The following is a 19,112-nucleotide window of genomic DNA, read 5'->3' as shown; positions in this document are numbered from 1 at the left end:
CATTCACAGACCTCTGGTGACCAGAGAATGCAAATTTCTTTCCATAGGGTCTTTTATTAGCGGTAAGTAATATGCAAGCAGGTGAAGTTTTAGGAAAAAAAATCTTTAGAGAACATGAATAAAGGCCAGTCTTTTACATGAACAAGAGGTCTGCATTTTCCTGATATTCTGGAGTTTTATGTGTTACACAAAAGCAGGTTCATCTGAAAACTCTCTCCCCAGTCATGCGTAATTCACTGATGTGAGTTTGGATTCAATACTTCTTCTGTTCCTTGTATTTTTCTGCTCAGCACTTCCCTGGAATGACAGAGGGATGTTCTGGAGGGACAGCCCAATTATTCCTCGCAAGTCAGTCCATAAGGATTATGGCATTTTCAGGAGTTCCTGCTTCACCATCCCACCTAGTTATTCTTCCTCTGATATGTTTTGCTAAGACAGCTTTCCCTGTGAGTCTGAGAACTAATTTTGCTTGTAAGAGACCTTTGCTGATGTCTGGAAGAACAAATTTGCATACTCTGCCTTATTAGAGCAAAGAGGAGGGGCTACCCTCTAATTTTCTTTTCTAATTGTCTTTGAAGTCCAGCTAACAGGTGAGAAAAATCTGGCCTATTCCTCATGCCCACAAGGACTAAAATGGAATGTAATGTATTTATCACCATCTTCGTTACGTTTCTAGTGATTTAATAGTCCCCAGAATTGTTCATTTCTTAAGAGCTATGTGCTATTAAACGGAGGCATTATTTAGCAATTGGTGCTGTCTCAAGAGGATAATTACTCAGAAGTATCTATTTGAAAATTCATCTACTGCTAGTTGTATAAATGTCTACAGTGCCTGAAGTATTTAAATACTGGGAGGCTTTAAGATTAAAGTTACCATATTACAATATTTAACAGAATGGTGGATTTCCATTAATATTGTGTGTGCTCAGAACCAAATGCTGGTATTTTCTCAGTGACTCGTGGGAATCCACACCTACTGATACCAGTCCCGCTGAGTAAAAGAAAGTTGGGTACATTGTGTGTCCTGGTGCATGCCTGGTTGCAGAAATGAATGCGGTACAGCTCTTGAGTCAAAAAAGCCCCGGCTCACCTGTGTACAGCTCTGCTGGGTATGGAGGGAATGTGACAGCAGCCGAAATGCCTGCTGCCCATGCCAGACATGATGATGAAGTGTTTTGTGAAGGAGGACAGGGAAGGTCTTCAATGTTTGATCCATACCAGTGAAAATAAGAGGGTCTCTCTTTACTTTGACATCTAATTGCAAAGGAACTTGTATGGGTGCGAAGTCTTTGAGAACCTGAGCGAGCGTTCTGGTCCTGATGAAATTGGTCAATGTGCTCTGAAGTTATTAGAAGGGACTGACATGTCATATGCAGACACACACACAAAGCAGGATCATATAAATCTCATTTTATATTTCAGCTAGGTTAAAAAGAAGACTCTGAGTATGCACATATAGTAATGAACGTTAGATTAATTATTGCCACTCAAGGAAGCGTTCCTGGAGTCCTTACAGAGAACTCTCTGAACACGTGAGCTCAGTGCTCAGCAGTAGCAAAAAGGCAAATAGGAAGATGATAAATTATTAGGAAATTAGTACAATCAAGAGGAAAAATCTTTATTTCATGGTACATATGACTTGGGCAGTTCTGATTGCCAAAACTCAAAAATGCTTTGTACGTGCCAAAAACATAGAGGACCTTCCGTGAAATTAAACACCTTCCTTGAGACAGGAATCAAAATAGTTGTGACGTCTCAGCTTAGAAAAGGTGACTCGTGGCACATGATTACAAAGCTCCATGAAACCTCAAAGAAGTTAGATAGATGTTACTTGTTATATTTCACGATATAAATAAGGATCGTGAGCCCAAAAAGACAGAAGGTGCACATTCAACAGAAAGGAACATTTTTCATGCAGTGCATCAAAGCGCATGAATTGTGGAATCCCTTGTGAAATGATCTTTCAGCGGGCAGCGGTAAATACAGGTTGGAAAGAGGATTGAACAGTTTTGGACAAGCCATTCGAAGGATGATCCTCGTGCAGCTTCCAGCTCAGAAAGGCCTCTGAGGCTCATTTGAAGCTACAGAGCTGTAGCCAAGGGGACGGTCGCTGCTTGTCCGTGTAAACGCTCACTGTCTCGTTTTTACTTTTCATGGTGCTTGGTACTTGAGACAGGATACAGAGCAAAGTGCACCTGTGGCCTGAACCAAGTGTTTTTATGAGGGCTCTCCATGGCTATATTGATGCAGCCTTGGCTGTCAGACAACATCTATGGCAACACTAGTCTAGAAAAGATCAGTATGTGGCATTATTAAGAAAATCTACAGGAAGAGGGCAGATGGAAAGAATCTAAAATACATGAAGATACCTTTCCGAGGTATATGTTTAAATGAGAAGGGAATGGAGCTGGAAACTAGCAGATCAAAACTGGTGTTTTGTAAATCACTGTTGGACATAATTAATGGGTGCACTCATGCCATCTGTGGCCCTTGGCTGGCAGTCTGTGTGAAGGAAGCGCTTGAGAGTGAAAGGGCCAGATGATGTATTGGTGAAGGGAAGGAGATAGAATGCAATGTTAGCAATTTCATGTTCTCCTGGGATCTCTAGGCCCCGTAATACCACCACACCAACCACCACGTGACTGGGTGTTCTGGGAAGACAGTCATGATCCTGAACGTGTTTTGACCTGCTCAGAGCAGCAGTGTGGGAAGCTACCAGAGCTGCTGATGACTGCCTAAATCTCCTTTGCCGTGAGAGATAGGGATGCTTGTCTCTTTGTCCTTTTCTTCCCTGATCTCACTTCTTTTCCTTCCTATCTCTTTCCCCCTTCTGTTTAATACAAGCCTGTGATGCCACGGCCAGTGAGGCCGGGAAGAGCTGTGCCCTTTGCCACCTGACAGGAGCTACCACCTGTCGGAGTGCCTGATAACAGCCGCTTTCATTGCCTGTTTTCTGTGGGAATGAAGTTGCAAGTATCAGTCGCAGAAGCTGTGTTATCTGTCTGTGCGCTTTTTTCTTTTCGCTGTTACTTTTTTGTAAGTTAGGTCTGGACTCCAGAAATACCTGTAGCCTATATCACCTCTTTTTCTGAAGAATATTTTTCACCACATTTAATGCCATCCAAAGATTGACCTTGTGAGAAAAAACATCTGCTAACAGAGATGGGGATAAGGCATATGGTGAAGCTTGAAGATTTAATTGTTTATAATTTAAAGTCATTATTTTCCTGCACTGTTCTTAACTTTTATCCTGTATCTTTAATAAAAGGTTATAAATATGTTTAAATCATTAGTGTTGCCATGGAGCTGAGCAACCTGGGTATGTGCTCTCGACTCAAACCAAGTTTGACTGTTCAGTATTACAGACAGGGTCATGTTAACACCTTAGCCTATGACTCTTCGTACTCCCTTTTATTAACATGAGTGAGCCAAGATGTTGGATGCTTTTCCCCTAGAGTCACAGTCTCTGCTGCCGGAGGGCAGAATGAGGCTCTGGGTCACTGGTGAATACTGTCATATGAGCAGAGTAGTTCAATTCCCTCAGGATCAAGTGGATGACATTGCAGCTGTTGGATTCAGGTCGCATTCACCACCTTTTCTGTGTAGCTAGAAGACCGAGATGCAGGCTTTTAGTCAGTGAATGTGGGGATTATTGAGTAAACACAAGACTTTCTTATCTAGGGCTCTGATTACAAACCTGCAATATTTCTGTCATAAATTGACCTGGAAGGCTTCTCTTAGTGAAGTGTTAGCATTAGATGCTGACAGCCTTTGGAGTATGTGTGTTTGATGGGTGATGCTGTGGAAGAAAACGAGGCACGCTGGATTAAAGAATGAAGCCAGACGGGGTGGAAGAGGAAAACACTGAAAATAGGACTGAAAACTTAAATAGGGCATGAACCTTCAATCAGAGACAACAGACCCTGACCCTCTGCAGCGAGCATGGCTGCTCCTGCGGTGCCGACACAGGAGTCAGGAGGTGATGCCTGGACCTAGTTCAAGAGAGAAAACACTGTGATACGAGCATGACCTTTAAAACATGCTGGGGTGTGATTATTTTGTGCATCTACTGAGGAGGACCCTGTTGTTCTTTTTCTGAAACGCCCCCAGTAACAAACAGTAGCACATTAGTGATGCTAGCCAGTTGAATGAGAAAATCATTATCTTCTTAAAACCAGACATTTTGGAATATCCTCTGGCTATGCCCTCTTAGGTAGTCGGTTATGATTAAGGGTGTATAGTTAAAGCACCTTTTGTATCATGTCTTGTTACTATGTAGTAAGTTAAATTTAAAATTCTCTTTGAAATACTATTCTGGCTTTAATCTCTTTTCAATATTTAAGTGCAGCATATGCTCAGCTTTTTCTAAACCTTTACTACAATAATAGGAAAGTTTAAAATTTAAATCAAGGCTTTAATTCTGTTCCTTGAGCCATGGTGTATTTTAAATAGGTGGTGGTATATTTGAACAATCTGTTCGGCAATACCTTGATGACCAAGACTGAGATTTATGCAAGTAGTTTTATCTCAGACTTGTGATTCATAATGCTTCTTGTTATAAATAGGTTAAATGAAAGAAATATTAGAACATAGGCTATAAACAGGCTCTTAGATGAATCAGTGATTTGTAAGTTAATATGAGAATTTTTAACTTCAGTGTCACACTTTTAACGTATTTCAGGCTTCTTGATCCAAAGCTTACTTTATATTCTGAAGGTGTGCAATTGTTTGCTGTAATCTCAAGAGAAGATAAGCATGACATCTGGTTCACACCTGTGGTTTTAGGGATAAGAGCATAGCTGCTTTATGTATTATTCAGGGCACTCTGTTGAAACCGCAAGGAATTTGACTCTTTGAGGCCCTTTGTCCCTAGGTTTTTATATTATACTTGCTTAAAGTAAACATGAAATATAGGAGTCTTCTCTGAGTAGGCATTGAATAGACTATTTATTCCAACCTATGCCTGCTACCAGAAGGGAAATCAGTTATGCAGGTTAATTACCAGATTTATGATAAAGACTTTACTTGTGCAACTCCCATATTTCACAAGTTCCATTGAGGCATTTCGTGCTGTGACAGAACAACGCCAGGAGAGGTGAATGTGCTGGTAACACGTACAACAATGTGGTTTTGTACGGCAGGCGATACCCTCCCTGCCCCAGCCCTGGCCCCAGGCAGCGGGGGACACATTCTCTGTGTTACGTGGTGGGGAAAGGCTGCACCAGTTTGCAGCATTTCCAGTTTCTATTCATGGTTGCAGGCACGACTCAAGTGCCTGGGGCTGGTGGAGACGGCAGCGGCATGAGCAAGAATTAATTTGGTTGGGCATTTCTAGAGCCAAAGACACCCACAGTCTGGAGAAAAGCCAGCAGCTGTCCTACTGAAAACCAGCACTTAGATGGTGTCGATTACCCAGGTGATTTTTTCAAATGTGAGATGCTGAGGCAGAAGAGGTGCTTTCAGAAATACAGTTGTGAGCCAGGGTGGAAATGCGAGTCTTTGGCTTGAGACTCATTTTTGTTATTAAAATGTAGAGTAGAGGGAAGGGATGAAGCTGGCACAGAGCCTGGCTGAGCAGGGACACAACTGTGCATGCCTCCCAAAAGGCAGCGTATACTGAAAACTGTACTAAATAAAAAAAAAGGCCTGTAATATTTGGACTCAAGTGCCAATCCAGTAGCACTGCTGTGTTCGTCAGGAGGCCAAAGAAGTTCAACATGCTTTTCTTTCAGCATCAATAGGCCCTTAAAAAATTGGAAGTGTTAAAGCTGAGAGGTTGTTTTATTCACAGTATATAAGGTCATGCCACAAGCGAGCAGCAGAATCAGATGCACCGGGGGAGTCTTGACACAGCATCTGCAGGCAGGTACCAGCGTGGGAGGGGGTGCGAGATAGATTTGTTTTTCTATAAGCATGGAAGAATAACTTTGACATTTAGCAAAAGACCATTACAGAATGTGTTTGCAAATGTGTTTGCAGATGTGACAGTGGACAAGGTTTTTTTCACTTTAAAAGGCTACACAATTTCTAGTACTTCAACCATTCCGTCACTTTTGCTGCTTAGTTGAATATCTTGCTTCTTGCTGTGCTAAAGTCCAGTTTGGTGTTTTGTTTGTTTGTTTTTTTCTATTTGCTAGTGTTAATTCAGATTTGTGTGCTTAACAATCTGGTGCCATTAAGGTGGTATATTCAGCTACTCTTTGTGTGTGTCTGTACACAAAGTGGCTAAGCCAAGAAGTTTACCAATTTCTTAACACTGCACTTCAGATATGTGCAGCCTTCACTTTCTACTCTGGTAAAACAGCCAGAGGATAACGGTGAAGAAAGCTAGAAAATTAGAAACGGAGTACGTGCAAGGTTTTCCAAGAGTCTGAGGAATTTGGTAGTGCCCCATGGTAGGGAAGGATTTCAATTTCGGGTATTTCTCAAGAGATCCTGAGTTTTAAAAGGGATATAATGTACTCAGTCCTGGAACACATGCATTAAGCAGTTGCATTGGAAAAATCCCTCTGGTGTTCAAACAGGAAATCTGTGGCAGAACTAGTGCTGTCCCAGGGCTGTCCCTCCTTCCTCCAGGAATCCACAAGTAGCTACTGAGACCCTGCTTGCTTCATCTTTGAGATTATGATGTTGCCTTAAATAGATGTGTATTCTGCAAAATATGGGAAAGCCTGTATTATTTTTACCCTCTGTTGTGAAGCCTTCCAAGTCGGCTCTTCTCTTGGGCTGGTTCTGCTGTAATTGCCCATATACTTTGCAGTTCATAAATAAAAATAACTCTGCAAGTGTACAGCCCGAAGGATTTAACATCCCCTCAGAGATAGGAATGGCCTTTCGCCCAGCAAAATGCTTCTGAAAACGTGCCCCATCTGCTGCATGGCTTTGAATCCAGAGATGCAACAAAACTATAAATATCTCAAAATTTGTTCTGAGGCATTTTGAAGATCATTAAACCTCATGGCAGAGCTTGCCTTCTCCCATAAAAAAGAAAAAAATAAAGAAAATAACCCCCACACCAACAAATAAACCACACAGGACATTCTGAATTCCACAGTACTAAAAGAATAATTTGAGCTGAGATGTGAGCTCTCAGAGGGATGAATACTTGTACTAGTGCATCTTTAAAGTGAATGCTGTATGAAATTGTATTAATCACACATGCTAGGAAAAGTGTGCTTTTGTAGGATTTATTTTTAAAGGGCAGCTCCTTTCTTTTCTCTGAAGAATGCTGGAGAGGTTTTGCTAGGAAATCCCAGCAGTTCTCTCCATTCTGGAAGCACTTCTTGGTATTTAAGAAAGTAAATCGATTCTTAAGTATGCACAGTTTGGGTATTTTGAAGTTGGAAACTTTCTTCAGTAGTTTATTTCTCCTTGTAGGAAGACTGTGAGACATGGATGAAGACAACATCTGAAACAGTCACTTTTAGGTTTAGTTCACAGCTATTCTGTTTATACAGTCAGTCCATCCGGCTTATTTTTAGTTGTGACATTTGGTGCTTAGCCACTTCCTAAATTGCCTGTTTCAGTTTTCACCCCTTCCAGCAGCTAAGTATTGCTTCTAATTTTTCCATTTGGACAGTTTTAGAACGCAAGGTTTGCCTCTTGCTGAAATGGGACTCTCAGTGTTGCATGTTCCTGCGTGTATGCACTTGCAGTCGTTTGGAATATGCCATGGTTAGACAAAGCCACTGTGGGCGAGGCTTGGAATGACTTATTAAATAAATCAAAAAGTCTCTGACATAGTCAGAATCTGGTAGCAGAGATTAAGACCACTGAATAGACCCCAGGTGACCTCCAGGAGCCTGGGAAGATGCCCTTGGGTGTGTGGATGCAGCACCTTGTAATAAGTGTCTGTGCCAAACTCCTGAGACATCAGCTCTGTGTCGGATATGAGCTGTTCAGCACTTGGTACGAGCACTAAGAGGTGATGTACTTTCTCAATGAGGTACTTGTGTGACTCTTCCCTAATTGCAGTATCAAGCAAATGAACCACCACTCCCAATTTTTTTTTTCTCCAACACAACTCCAAATTGTATGTTTTTACACGTTTTTCAATTGTTTGTCATTCTTCCCATTTATTTCCAATCTTTCCTATTCCTCTTCATAAAACATACCGTTAAAGGAGTGATAGGCAATGGCCACGGTTTACGCATGAGGAAATGAGGCCCAGAAATGGGCAGTGATTTGTGCAAGACAGCAGGCACTCTCTAGTATTCTGGGAAGATGAGCCTTTGCAGTCCAAGGACTAGTAGGTTGCTGCTTCTTCTCAAGTTACCAAAAGGCCTGATTTGTAAGAAATACTCCTACCCAAAAATCAGAATAATGAGCTATTTGTCTCTCATTTGGTTTTATGGGCTGCTTAATCTTTTCAGGAGGGAAGGTACTTTGCATTTTCAAGGTTTTTCTCACAGATATGAAGGCAACAACCACAGTGATTTTTAAGTTACAGTGAAGGTCCTCCTGGAATCACTACATTCCAGGTCCTTGGACTTCAAGTGAAATACCACGTGTCAGGAACCCTCTGATGGAGGGGTACGAATGAGCAATGCTGTGTGGCGTAATCTTTTATTCTTTTGTTGTTGTTTTTACCTCCTCCTGGCTTCAATCTCTTCTGTCCCTTGGGCGTGTGGTTCACACCCTTTTAACAAGCTGATTGAGCACCCTATTGTACACTTACCACCCACGTTCCCAGAAAAAGAGCCTCCTAAATTTGTGATTCTAACAAGATGCTGTGATATATCTGGATACACAGGTATAATTACCACAGGATGAAGATATTTAAACATTTTTAGAAGACAAGAAAAGGAGGAAAGTTTAAAAAAAGCCTCCTGCTCACTTTGCTTCAATTCTTGTTTACGTTTTAGCATTAAAGTGTTAGTATTATAATTTCCTGTGTTTGGAAGGAGGTCAGATATGAAACAACACTTGTAACAAGGAAGAGGATCAGAAATTAAAGGCATTGCATGGGGAGGTAATAACCATAGCTCTATAATTCAGGAGTCTTGTGTGTTGTGAAAGAGAAGACTTACTGCTGATTTTTTGTTGGTTTTGAATGATTTATAACATTTTACTTGTGGCGGAGTGTTGCAATCTATGTTGTCATGGAAATTCTATTGAATTTATAGTTCCATTTATCCAAAACGATTTTGCAGACTTCATTTCATGGTGAATCATATGGCTGTTACTCGGAGTACAAAGCAATTGCAAAAAAGTTTCATGTTATGGAAAGCATAAACACTGAAACCGTTATTTTCATATTATGGAAATACAAATGAATGCAACATACAGCTTTTTAGCATCAAATATACCTTCATTGTGTAATGACTCAGTGTATATACATGAGAGTGGATTTTTCTTGTTTGGGACAGGAGCAGGCCTGGGGGCTATTTATTTCTGGCAGTAGAAATCAGACTCACCAAGGTACTTCCCGCTTGACATTCAGGACTTAACACTCCAGATACTGAGTGAAATGGCCAAGATCCAGGAACACACTGAAGCCCAGGGCAATCCTACCAGCATCGTGTTGCCTCCCGGTTCCTACCAAGCTGTTATTCGACCACTCGCAGGTTTAAACACTGCTCAGGGTTAGAAGACTGTGCAGCAACTACCAACTTTCGGGTTGAAAAGGTCTATGAAATCATTTAATCTTGACTTATAACATAGATACACCTACTGTGTTGTTTGTAGACAACAAAGCAATAATTAATGCCTACTATTAAAAAAGATTAAAGGGCAATTTAACGTAATTCTAAGGCATGCGAAAGTCTAAATTGAGTTAAATTTTGTTATTTCACTTGCATGATCTTTGCTCTTCCTGTTGTTTCAACTCCTTTTATTTTTCTAGCCTAGCATTGTGTTTATTATCAAGTTGCAATTACTTGAGGGCAAAGACCCCGTCTGACTCTGTTTTGCAGTTTACCCAGCACACTTATAGGCACTGTGAAAGACTAAATTATGACATTCAAAATACATCTTTGTACCTGCCTAGCTATAGTTAAAAATTCACTGATGAATAATAGACTAGGCAGGAAAAACATGCCATTATCTGCTCCTGTTCAACTTTATCTTTTAAAAAGAATGCAGTATACACTATGTTATTACATCAAGCTCTAGTAGGAGAACTGGAAAACATCACGATTTGCTCTTCCCTCCCCCCTTTTCTAAGCAGATTTAGAATATGTTATAAATGATAAGTTTCATGGTTTTTCTAAAGAGAATATAATGAGAAGTCAAACATCAGACTTTATTACCCCAGTGTACATCTCACACTCCAGTAAACACACAGACTGCAGGACAGTTATTCTGAATTTTCAGTACTGCAGTGAAGATTACATTATGTCTGTAGAAAATTTTTATTCCAGCCAAATGGATCACATCATCCAGTTCGCTAGAAATCTATGCACATATTTGAAGCAGAAATAAGTTACATACGGGCTTTCAATTAAGAAAAATCATGTATGATTCGTAGTCTGAGCACAGAATTTGGTTTTGTGCGAGAGTTTTTAAATCCAGCTGTAAATGTGGCCGAGAATGATTTATTCTTACAATATAAGCAGCCAAGGTACTAATTAAGAATGCGTATATTCAGTAATTAACTTCGTTGTTTAAAGCAAGCATTTAAAAATCTTTGGTTTGCCACTCTGCACAGATTTGCAGTCTACCTGTGATGCCTGTGTGTTTTGCTCTTCTGAAAATACTCTCAGTCTCTAAAGCAGCACATAATAAACCACATATCTGTTGCCTCTGCGTCTTGCCGCCTGATTCATCAAAAAATTGGCTGACCTATAAAATCTTTTTTTTTAAGCTTTAAATTGCACGGTAGTCCTTGGATTGCTGGAAGGAAATGAGCGGAAAGCTAATTCTGATGATCTTCTCCCTTCCACCAGAATTCTGGTACTATTGAATATTCTGTACTCCACATCTGTGACAGCACAATGAGCCTTTGTTCATTTTTTAATCTGAAGAGAAATCTGCTGTAGGAGGTTGCACAGGGTGATAGCAGCCCAATTTAAAACTCTCAATTATTTATTTTTAAAATACTTGGCATCTGTCTATGGAAAATGTACTTGCTTGGTTTCCAGTCTCTTAGAATTGCTTTGAACTCGCTCACATCTTCTGGGATCTATCAAATGCTCATTGTGGCTTTTCTCTCGTAAGTGCTGAATGAGTTTAGCCGTGGTAGTCTGCATTGGATGTAAGCTTTCTGTCTTTGTAGTGGGGTAATAAGAGCGAAAAGATGTCATGCACGGGAATGCTGATTTCTGTCTGGATGTCTGTCTTGCCAAGCAGAGGAGGAGAATCCGAGCACAGAGCCAGAGCCTTTTATTTGTGGATGGGTGGTGGGAAGAAGGCATTTGTTTGAAGCAGGCTCAGTTTTTGCAAGCCAGCGACATTTCATAGAGGGTTTAGCCATTCAGAGGCAATTGTACTTAATAAAAACAGAGCTGATCTCTGGTGGGCAGTATTTCTCAGTAACACACATTTAGGACAACCTGTCCTCATAAGATCGGTGTGGTGGCAGCCCAGTTTTGGGTCAAAATCTCTTCAGCCCAGAGCAGGGCTTGACGTTTCGCCAGCTCTGAGGAACACCAGATTCCTGTAGAGGTTGGAAGAACAGGGCTGAAGAAAGGTGTTTCTGCAGAGAGTAGGTTGACCCCAAGGAGGAAGGGATTGTCTGCCCCATGGTGTGGTGGAGGGGTGTTGTAGCTGGTAGGATCATGGAGGTAAAAGATGCTTTAGGCTTGGGAATTACTCCGGTTTTGGATGTATGTGGTGTATTCATTTAAGTGCTGTCAGCTGGAAAAAGGCCTGGAGTGCTTGGAAACTCTAATGGCTGGGCACTAGATCTTTCTGGACAGAAGAGACTGGAAAACATGACATGGTTTTACAGGGTGACTGACAATTATGTCCTGGGTTATGGCAGAGCGATGGTTTTCTCTCTAATCCTCTGTTTTAAGGCACTTGTAACATTCTGAAGATTTTCCCCTTCAGTGAGATTTTTTTCAGGCTTAAGCTGTGCTGTACGGCAAATCTCTCTCAAGTTTGAGTGAAAACAATTCTACTCTTTTGGAGTGTGAAGAGTGTCAAAGCATAAAGTTTTTCCATTAAAAACAAACTCTTGCCCTGTCCCCGCCTCAGTAAAGCCCTGTAGCTGCAGTACTTGTTGGTAGCATTTTAGGATGAAGAGAGTCTTCCTGTGAGAAAAATGCCTTTTTCTCTCTAGAGACAGTTTGTTTCAGCCTAGCCTTGTCAAAATACTGAAAATTTCAAGTTGCTTGGACAGTACATTTTTTTTATAATAGATCTTTACAAGATACATGCAAGCAATACTGCTGTGTTGCACATCTGAGATTAAGGAAGCCTGTGTAAGCCTTTCTCAGCCTTGTTAGCTGTAACAGGGCTAGATGTGAAAGACTTCTAAATCCAGTATATTGTGCCATAGAGAAGGGGACTCGTATGCCCTCTGGGACCTATGCCACTGGGAAGGCCATTTGCAGCACTATGAGCTGTGATGTGTGGAATGGAGCATTCTGACTGCAGCCAGTTAGTATCACACTGTAGAAACTACAGAGAGTATTTCAGGCTTTCCCTTTGCTGAGGGGTTCAGAGCCTTTAAAAATATATTTTTTTTTTTTAAATGGAAAAGAGAAGCTATTGTGAAATCACATTCAAAGATGTCCAGGAAGATGGTGCTGGAGACAAGCGGTGCCGCATTTCAGGTCGGATGTGCAAGCTTGGATGATGCTCTATTCTGTATTTCGCAAATAACGTATCATAATAAGATCCAGATTCTCCTTAGCGTAGATGCTCCTTTGTTGCATTCTGCATGACTGCTTTCTATGTACCAGGCAGAGACAGTAGAAATTATTTATATGCAAGATGCACCATCTATTCTATATACTAATTATGTAATAAGGAGTAATAGTGAAAACTTTCTGGCATGTTTAGGCCACTTAATTATGCAGTGAAAATCATTTTGTTGTTAACTATCTTATTCCTGATTTGTACATAAAGAGCATTATGCCATCCATAGAAAATATTAAATATCTACTGATAAATGCCTTCAAGGTTGTGTATTTTATGTATAAAAGAACAAAAATGTTACATACATTTACATTTTATTGTAAATTGAGGAAAACATGTGATCACGTAATTGGAAAATTGTCGTAATACTAATGCTCGGTGGTGTCCGGGTGTGGTTTTATGAGCAGCCCGAACCATATATCTTTGAGGATGTAACTTTGCCATCTTCTTAACATTGTTTTTGCAGTGTATGCATGTTTAAATTATATAATAGCAATTCCTGGGAGATTCTACTCCTAAAATGTTCCTTCTAGCTGTATGAACACATAAGGAAGCTACTGTATGACAGATGATGATAATTTTTCATACAAGACAGTTCCCCTTGACTTGATGGATGCAGAGAGAGGAGCCACGCTCTCTGGAAAAACACCAGGGAGCAGTGGGAAAATGTTTCAATGTGTATGGTAATCAAGGCAGAGTGTGGTTCTTGATTAGTCTGTGAAATTGCCCTGCTGAGACGAGGGATCTGAATTAAGCACTTTTTTACCAAAGCCCTTTGCACCTCTATCCAGAAGTGTATTGTAAAAATTAATTTCCTTAAAATGCTGTGAGCAAAATTGATCCAAAATGATTTTGGCATATGCTGAACTCACTCAGTGATACTTTTCTTCATAAACTCCTCTGAGGACTATATAGTGAAGTGTTTTATATGAGGTATACCTAATTTTAGGCTTTATTTTAAAGGGGGGCAAAATGTAATTTGTGAGTGGTTTGTGAGCTATTGTCTGTGCTGGCTAAATTGAAGTTTAAGCAGTTCCATGTGAAACAAACTGTTTCTAATTTCTACATCAATGAATGTCTGTACCTCAGTCTACGTTTGTTCAAAGCATGCGTTATCAGAACCTGGAGGCACCACCACCTTTGTGAGATATTGCCAGCATCTCTGCGTATGCTGTGAGTACACTGGGAATAGGAAGGCCAAAATAGGGGAAGAAAATTGCTTTCAAATGTTATGAAGCTAGAGAGGGCGCCAGACAACTTTTTCTTGTGAGCCATTTGAAGTGTGGTTTTATTTTATCTTCCTTCTGAAAAAAAAGTACTTCTACCTCTGAAGAGACTGATCTTCATCTTGGCCTTTTCTCTATATGGTGATGTTTTATTGGATGTATAGGTAGTTTGCCAGTATTATACGTTGCAGGCAATATATACAGTCAGAGGCCTGGGAATCAGTAAATATGAATAGAAACATACCTGAGCAAGATGAAAGGGTATCATCTCATCTAGCAATATATAAAATCTTAGAATATTGGAAAAATGGTTGCATTTGTGAATATGGTAGGATTTGACATGCAGCACAGTCTCGGAAAAACCCAAATAGCCCTGAAGAAGCTGTTGGTTCCAGCAGAACGTTTGCCTGTGGATGGACCTGCAGGAGGGAGTGATGGTCAGACCGGCGATGTGCTGGGAGGCGCGGGCAGGCTCAGCCAGACCTGACATGTCCAGTTAACTATGTGCTGTGTGGTTATTTCTTATCACCTAGTGATGCTGTGAAAAGCCAGAATAGGTCGGGTAATGCTGAGTGGCAGCAGAGAAGCAGGAGTGAATGTGCAGTTTCAGGCAAGAGGCCAGTGGCACAGAAGCCTGTTGGGTCCATTCCTGTTTCATAGCCAGGAACAGGTTTTTTTACTGGAATAATTGTGCATGAGTGAGTGTACACGTTGGCCAACTGTCCTGGAGTAGTGTCGCCCCACAGATGTGCTGGTCCTGGTTCAGGTTGTGAAATCCATCCAGGAGGATCCCTGAATGGCCCCAAGAGCAACTGCCGCAAAGTCCAGTTCTTGTGCTTGGCTTTTACCATAGAATCATAGAATAATCAGGCACACATTTTTAATTTGTAATATGTGGAGCACGCATACAACACATGTTACCAATACTGAATTTATTTCATGAAAATGTGCACACCTGCATGGTGTCATGTTGAGAAGGGTGCATTGCATGCTTTGGATGTAAAGCATGTCTTTTGGAGCAAATCGTGGCTGATACAGATGAACTAGCGCTAGGGGCTGCTCTGGGAGTGGAGAGGCTGAACACATGCTGGGGAAGCAGCGATGTGTTAGGACAGTGGGGGGAAGTGGGAGCTCAGCTAATGTGGGAAATGCAACGAGAATCTTAAGGGAATTAAAAGAGCAGTAGTGCCCACAGGCCTCTGTGTGTTGCCCTTATTCATGGCACGTGTGTAGGAAAGGGGGATTGTTCAACAGCAGAATGTCTGAAGGAAGCTGTTTCCTCAGTCCTCCCGTATTTGTGTAATTCAGATGTTTGCTGTTTAGGGGTAATCATTCTTCTCACCTGCTTTCACTCTGGGATTGCCTAATTATTAATATTTATTATTAGTCCTAAAATGACATCAAAACATGTGGTTTTATCTCACTTATACTTTTTGCTGAGTGCTGACGCTTTGGAGATAAAAGTCATGAAATTTAACTGAAGTCAGAGAGAAGTCTGACCCTAACTGATAGTCCTGAATATCAGAGCCTCATAAAAATGCATTGCTACAGAGACGGGCTTTTATCCTACAAATTGCTTTAGGAGTAAAGAAATAACTCTAAATGTTGAAATCCTTTTCAAAAATTCTCTATGGTTTTTGAGACAAATATGTTTAGCACATTTAACAGAGCAAAAGATGAGCCTGCAATGAGTAAAGAAATGAAGAGATCCTGGCAGAACGCGCAAAGTTTACCATCTAAACACACTGGCCATACTGTTTATCCTTGGGTTTGTTATTAAAATGCATTGCATTGACTCTGTTCCCTGGTTACTGTCCCAGTAGGGCAGTCATGCTATTAATCAAGATGCTAGTTAAACAATATTGTTCAGCAGAATTCCTTTGTCTCCGATTCATAACACTGGGTTTATGTATGGTGTATATGCATTACCTCATTTGAAAGCTGTATGAATCAACACTAATCTGATTTTGTTGTTGTTTTTAATTTTTACAGATGCAGATTTACTTCTACAATCCTGATGACTTTGACAGTTTTGGAACAGCAATTCTAGAAAACAGAGTAGTAGGAGCTATGGCCGTGTTTTTTCAAGTAAGTTTAAACAAGAGCTATATCCATAAACCAAAGCATTCACCGAGCACTATTTAATTCATTGAATTGTTTCAAGCTTAATGGATGCATCTGTTTTCTTGTTCCCACCTGTCTAAGTGAAAGATATTTCATATTGTCTGTGTGTGATTTAAAATGTAAATAAGTATATTTAGGAACATAATGAAAAATTTTGCATGAATTGTTCTGATTTTATAGCTACTTTACAGATGCAGATTGAAGAACACATTTATCATAGAACTTCCTTCACTGCTGAAGCACATTGCTGGGGTCCCTGGAATACTAACAAACCCATGCGAACCGGTTCTGTTTAGAGAAAACTTAAAATTCAAACGTAGCTTGAGAGAAAATTAATCAATAAGTTTCATCAATCTCATCTGTAGCAGCTTCTTCTAAATTGTCATAGTAACAAGTTCTTGAGGAGACCAGGTTTCCAAATGAGTGAATTTATGCATCTCCTTTTTAAAGATGCATCCTCAAGAGCGTGACTGCCTGGTTAGCTCATTTGTTGGTTCGACACGCTCCAGAGCTGCAGTGCGGGGTACAGGCTGGTGCTTGCGCTGGCTGGCAGGTCGAACAGCAGTGGTGCTCAGCAATGGGGGCTTTTTGTCATTTTGCATCAGAAATAGTTTTTCCTTTGACTCAAGGGTGAATCCAATACAGAGAGCTGAAGCAACTCCATACCACCGTACAAAGAAGTGGCTGATGAAGATTTTGAGGTATCTCAAGGTGTTGCTTGTTCAAAAGGGAGGGAAGAGCAAGGGAAAATGCTGGTCCTCCATGAGGTTTCACACTAGTTTGTGCTGAGGAAGAAAATGATCTTACTGTTATCTTTGTGAAGTCAGATAAAAAAGAATATGCAAGTACCCATATGTAAATACCTCCCTCTTTCTTATGAAGTTAGAGTGACAAGTCTGACTCTCCTGTTCAAATTAAGTAAGGTTGTCTTTTTTCCATGTCACTGATTTTGATCAAGTGCTTTGATAAGGAGAAAAGGACTGATCCTTGTATTGCATAAATTGCTGTATCTCTGCTGACATCAGGCTAGTGGAAGTAGGCATGTTAAATTCATCACCGTTGAATTCTGAGCACTTGTGTGGCGTTTCATGTTAGGGTAGATTTGGTGGAGCTGCGATAATTTACAGTGGCATAGCAGGATGATTCCCCAGACTTCATCATCTTGATGTGCTGTGGGAAGCATTGAGCAAATTGAATTTGGCCTTACAAGACAGAAGTTTAGAAACAGAACGACCAGAGGCACTGCTGCTTGATTTATACCACAGTGAAGAGCGGCACATTATGCGTGTGTGCCGTGTCAGAAGGAGCATGTGTTATGCCGTGGTGTGCAATACACGTGGCATCGTCAGTCTGGAATTTAATTGCTAAAATACCCTGATGTGCTTCACATAAACCACGTGAAGCACTGCCCCATGTTGTGCCATTTCCTAGTCTGTATGTGATATTTATTCCATAAAAACTGCTTTTAGAGGTTCTTAAAACTGTAGTGGGACTGTGTTTTGTATTCCCCACCTGCAAAGGCAGGTGCTGCACTTACTGCAATTCGCACTTTGCACAATTCTAAGGGAGCCGTTAAACTCACTAAAAATAACCTAAGATAGTTTGTAATGCTGTTAAAAAAAAAAAAAATCTTTGATTGTAAGAGACCTCAGGCTCTTTAAGACCACAACCAAGTGTTGCGGTCCCCTCAGGGAAGCAGAAATCTATACTTTTCATCATTTCTAGCCCTGCAGGCCACAGGACATTAGGCTGTAAAGTCTGGATGATGGTGCAGCTGGGCTCCTCGGCTCCAGGAGCCATGAAATCTGAAGCCATTACTGATAAACAGTCTCTGATCTCTTCCAGAGAGTGGGGCTAAGATAATTCTTTAGCAAAGTGACCCAGGGACAACCTCCTTTGCGGCTGCAAGGAAATGGTTTTCTCTTTTTTTTGGGTATATTTTTCCTTGCCTTTGGGTTGAAATGATAAATCAGTGGCATGCCATTAAACTTCTGCAGGTATCAGCTCTTCCCTCGGGGTAGTTCCGTTCTGAGATGGAAAGCTGCCAAGGAAGATTTGTAGAGCCCAAAGTCCCCCTTCTGCAAGGGCATGTGCGGAATTCTGGCCCGTGTAACTAAACTCGAAGGGTTTCAGCATAGCTGCTTCTGTTTTGGCCATCATGAGGATTTCCTAGAGTTTGCCTCATAGAACCTGAGTTTCTGTACATAGGTTTATTTACTGATGGTGACAATCCTTTGCAGATCCATACTGTGTTTGACCAAGGTGCCATTTACAGACAGTTGCATTCAGAAATTCTTGGTGTTCCTTTGGCCTTGCTCCCCAGCGCCATGCAGATAAGCTTACCGTGGCTAGTATTTCAACCAATTAATGTAAAAGCTGTCTTTTAAAACTGATTCTTAGCAAGTTCAAATGAAATATCCCTAAGATGTCCATGGACACATTTTGACTGGCAGCTTTGACTATTTTATAGTTTGAGCTGTAGTCTCATCTCTAACTCATTTATCTAGAACACAGCTTTAAAAAATTGTAGTAATAGCGTTCACACTGTTTTTTTACAAATACATTGGAAAACTAAATTGTGCATGCTTTTCTGTGTAAATATTTTAACACGGAAATTATTGGATAGATTTGCCATTAAGTCAAGACTTGGATTTTTGCTAATGTGTTAATGCTGTGTTGTAATGAATGTGTATCGCACTGACTGAATTTATAGTCTGGCAGGTGTTTTTTGTTTGACTGATGTTCACAAATGTTCCTTTGAAAATCAGGCTCTCCAGTGAATGAACATTATACTGAACTGTATAATTATTGGTGAAACATTAAATAATTAAGAACCCTCTTTCCTCCTTTTTAAATAATTTAACTTGGACTATATAAGAATTTTCCTTATTGAATTCGCTGTTTCAGGGGCAATTTCCAGGCTTTGGTTCTGAACTTGGATAATTGAAGCATTTGGAA

General features: G+C 40.6%; 1 protein-coding gene across 1 annotated transcript in view; it reads left to right on the top strand.

Annotated features, from left to right (window-relative positions):
- The window catches only part of PTPRG (protein tyrosine phosphatase receptor type G), a gene marked incomplete at its 3' end in the record, with an annotated part of 399,742 nt that overhangs the window by 247,800 nt on the left and 132,830 nt on the right, over window positions 1-19,112 (top strand). The window contains exon 5 of the mRNA XM_080350803.1: window positions 16,023-16,118. Within this exon, the coding sequence (XP_080206929.1) occupies window positions 16,023-16,118 (96 nt within the window). The remainder of the gene's footprint in view (window positions 1-16,022; window positions 16,119-19,112) is intronic.

Source organism: Nesoenas mayeri, assembly GCF_963082525.1.
Source record: "Nesoenas mayeri genome assembly, chromosome: 10".
NCBI lineage: Eukaryota > Metazoa > Chordata > Aves > Columbiformes > Columbidae > Nesoenas > Nesoenas mayeri.
Note: the sequence above shows the minus strand (reverse complement) of the source record. Positions and strands in the feature narration are given on the sequence as shown.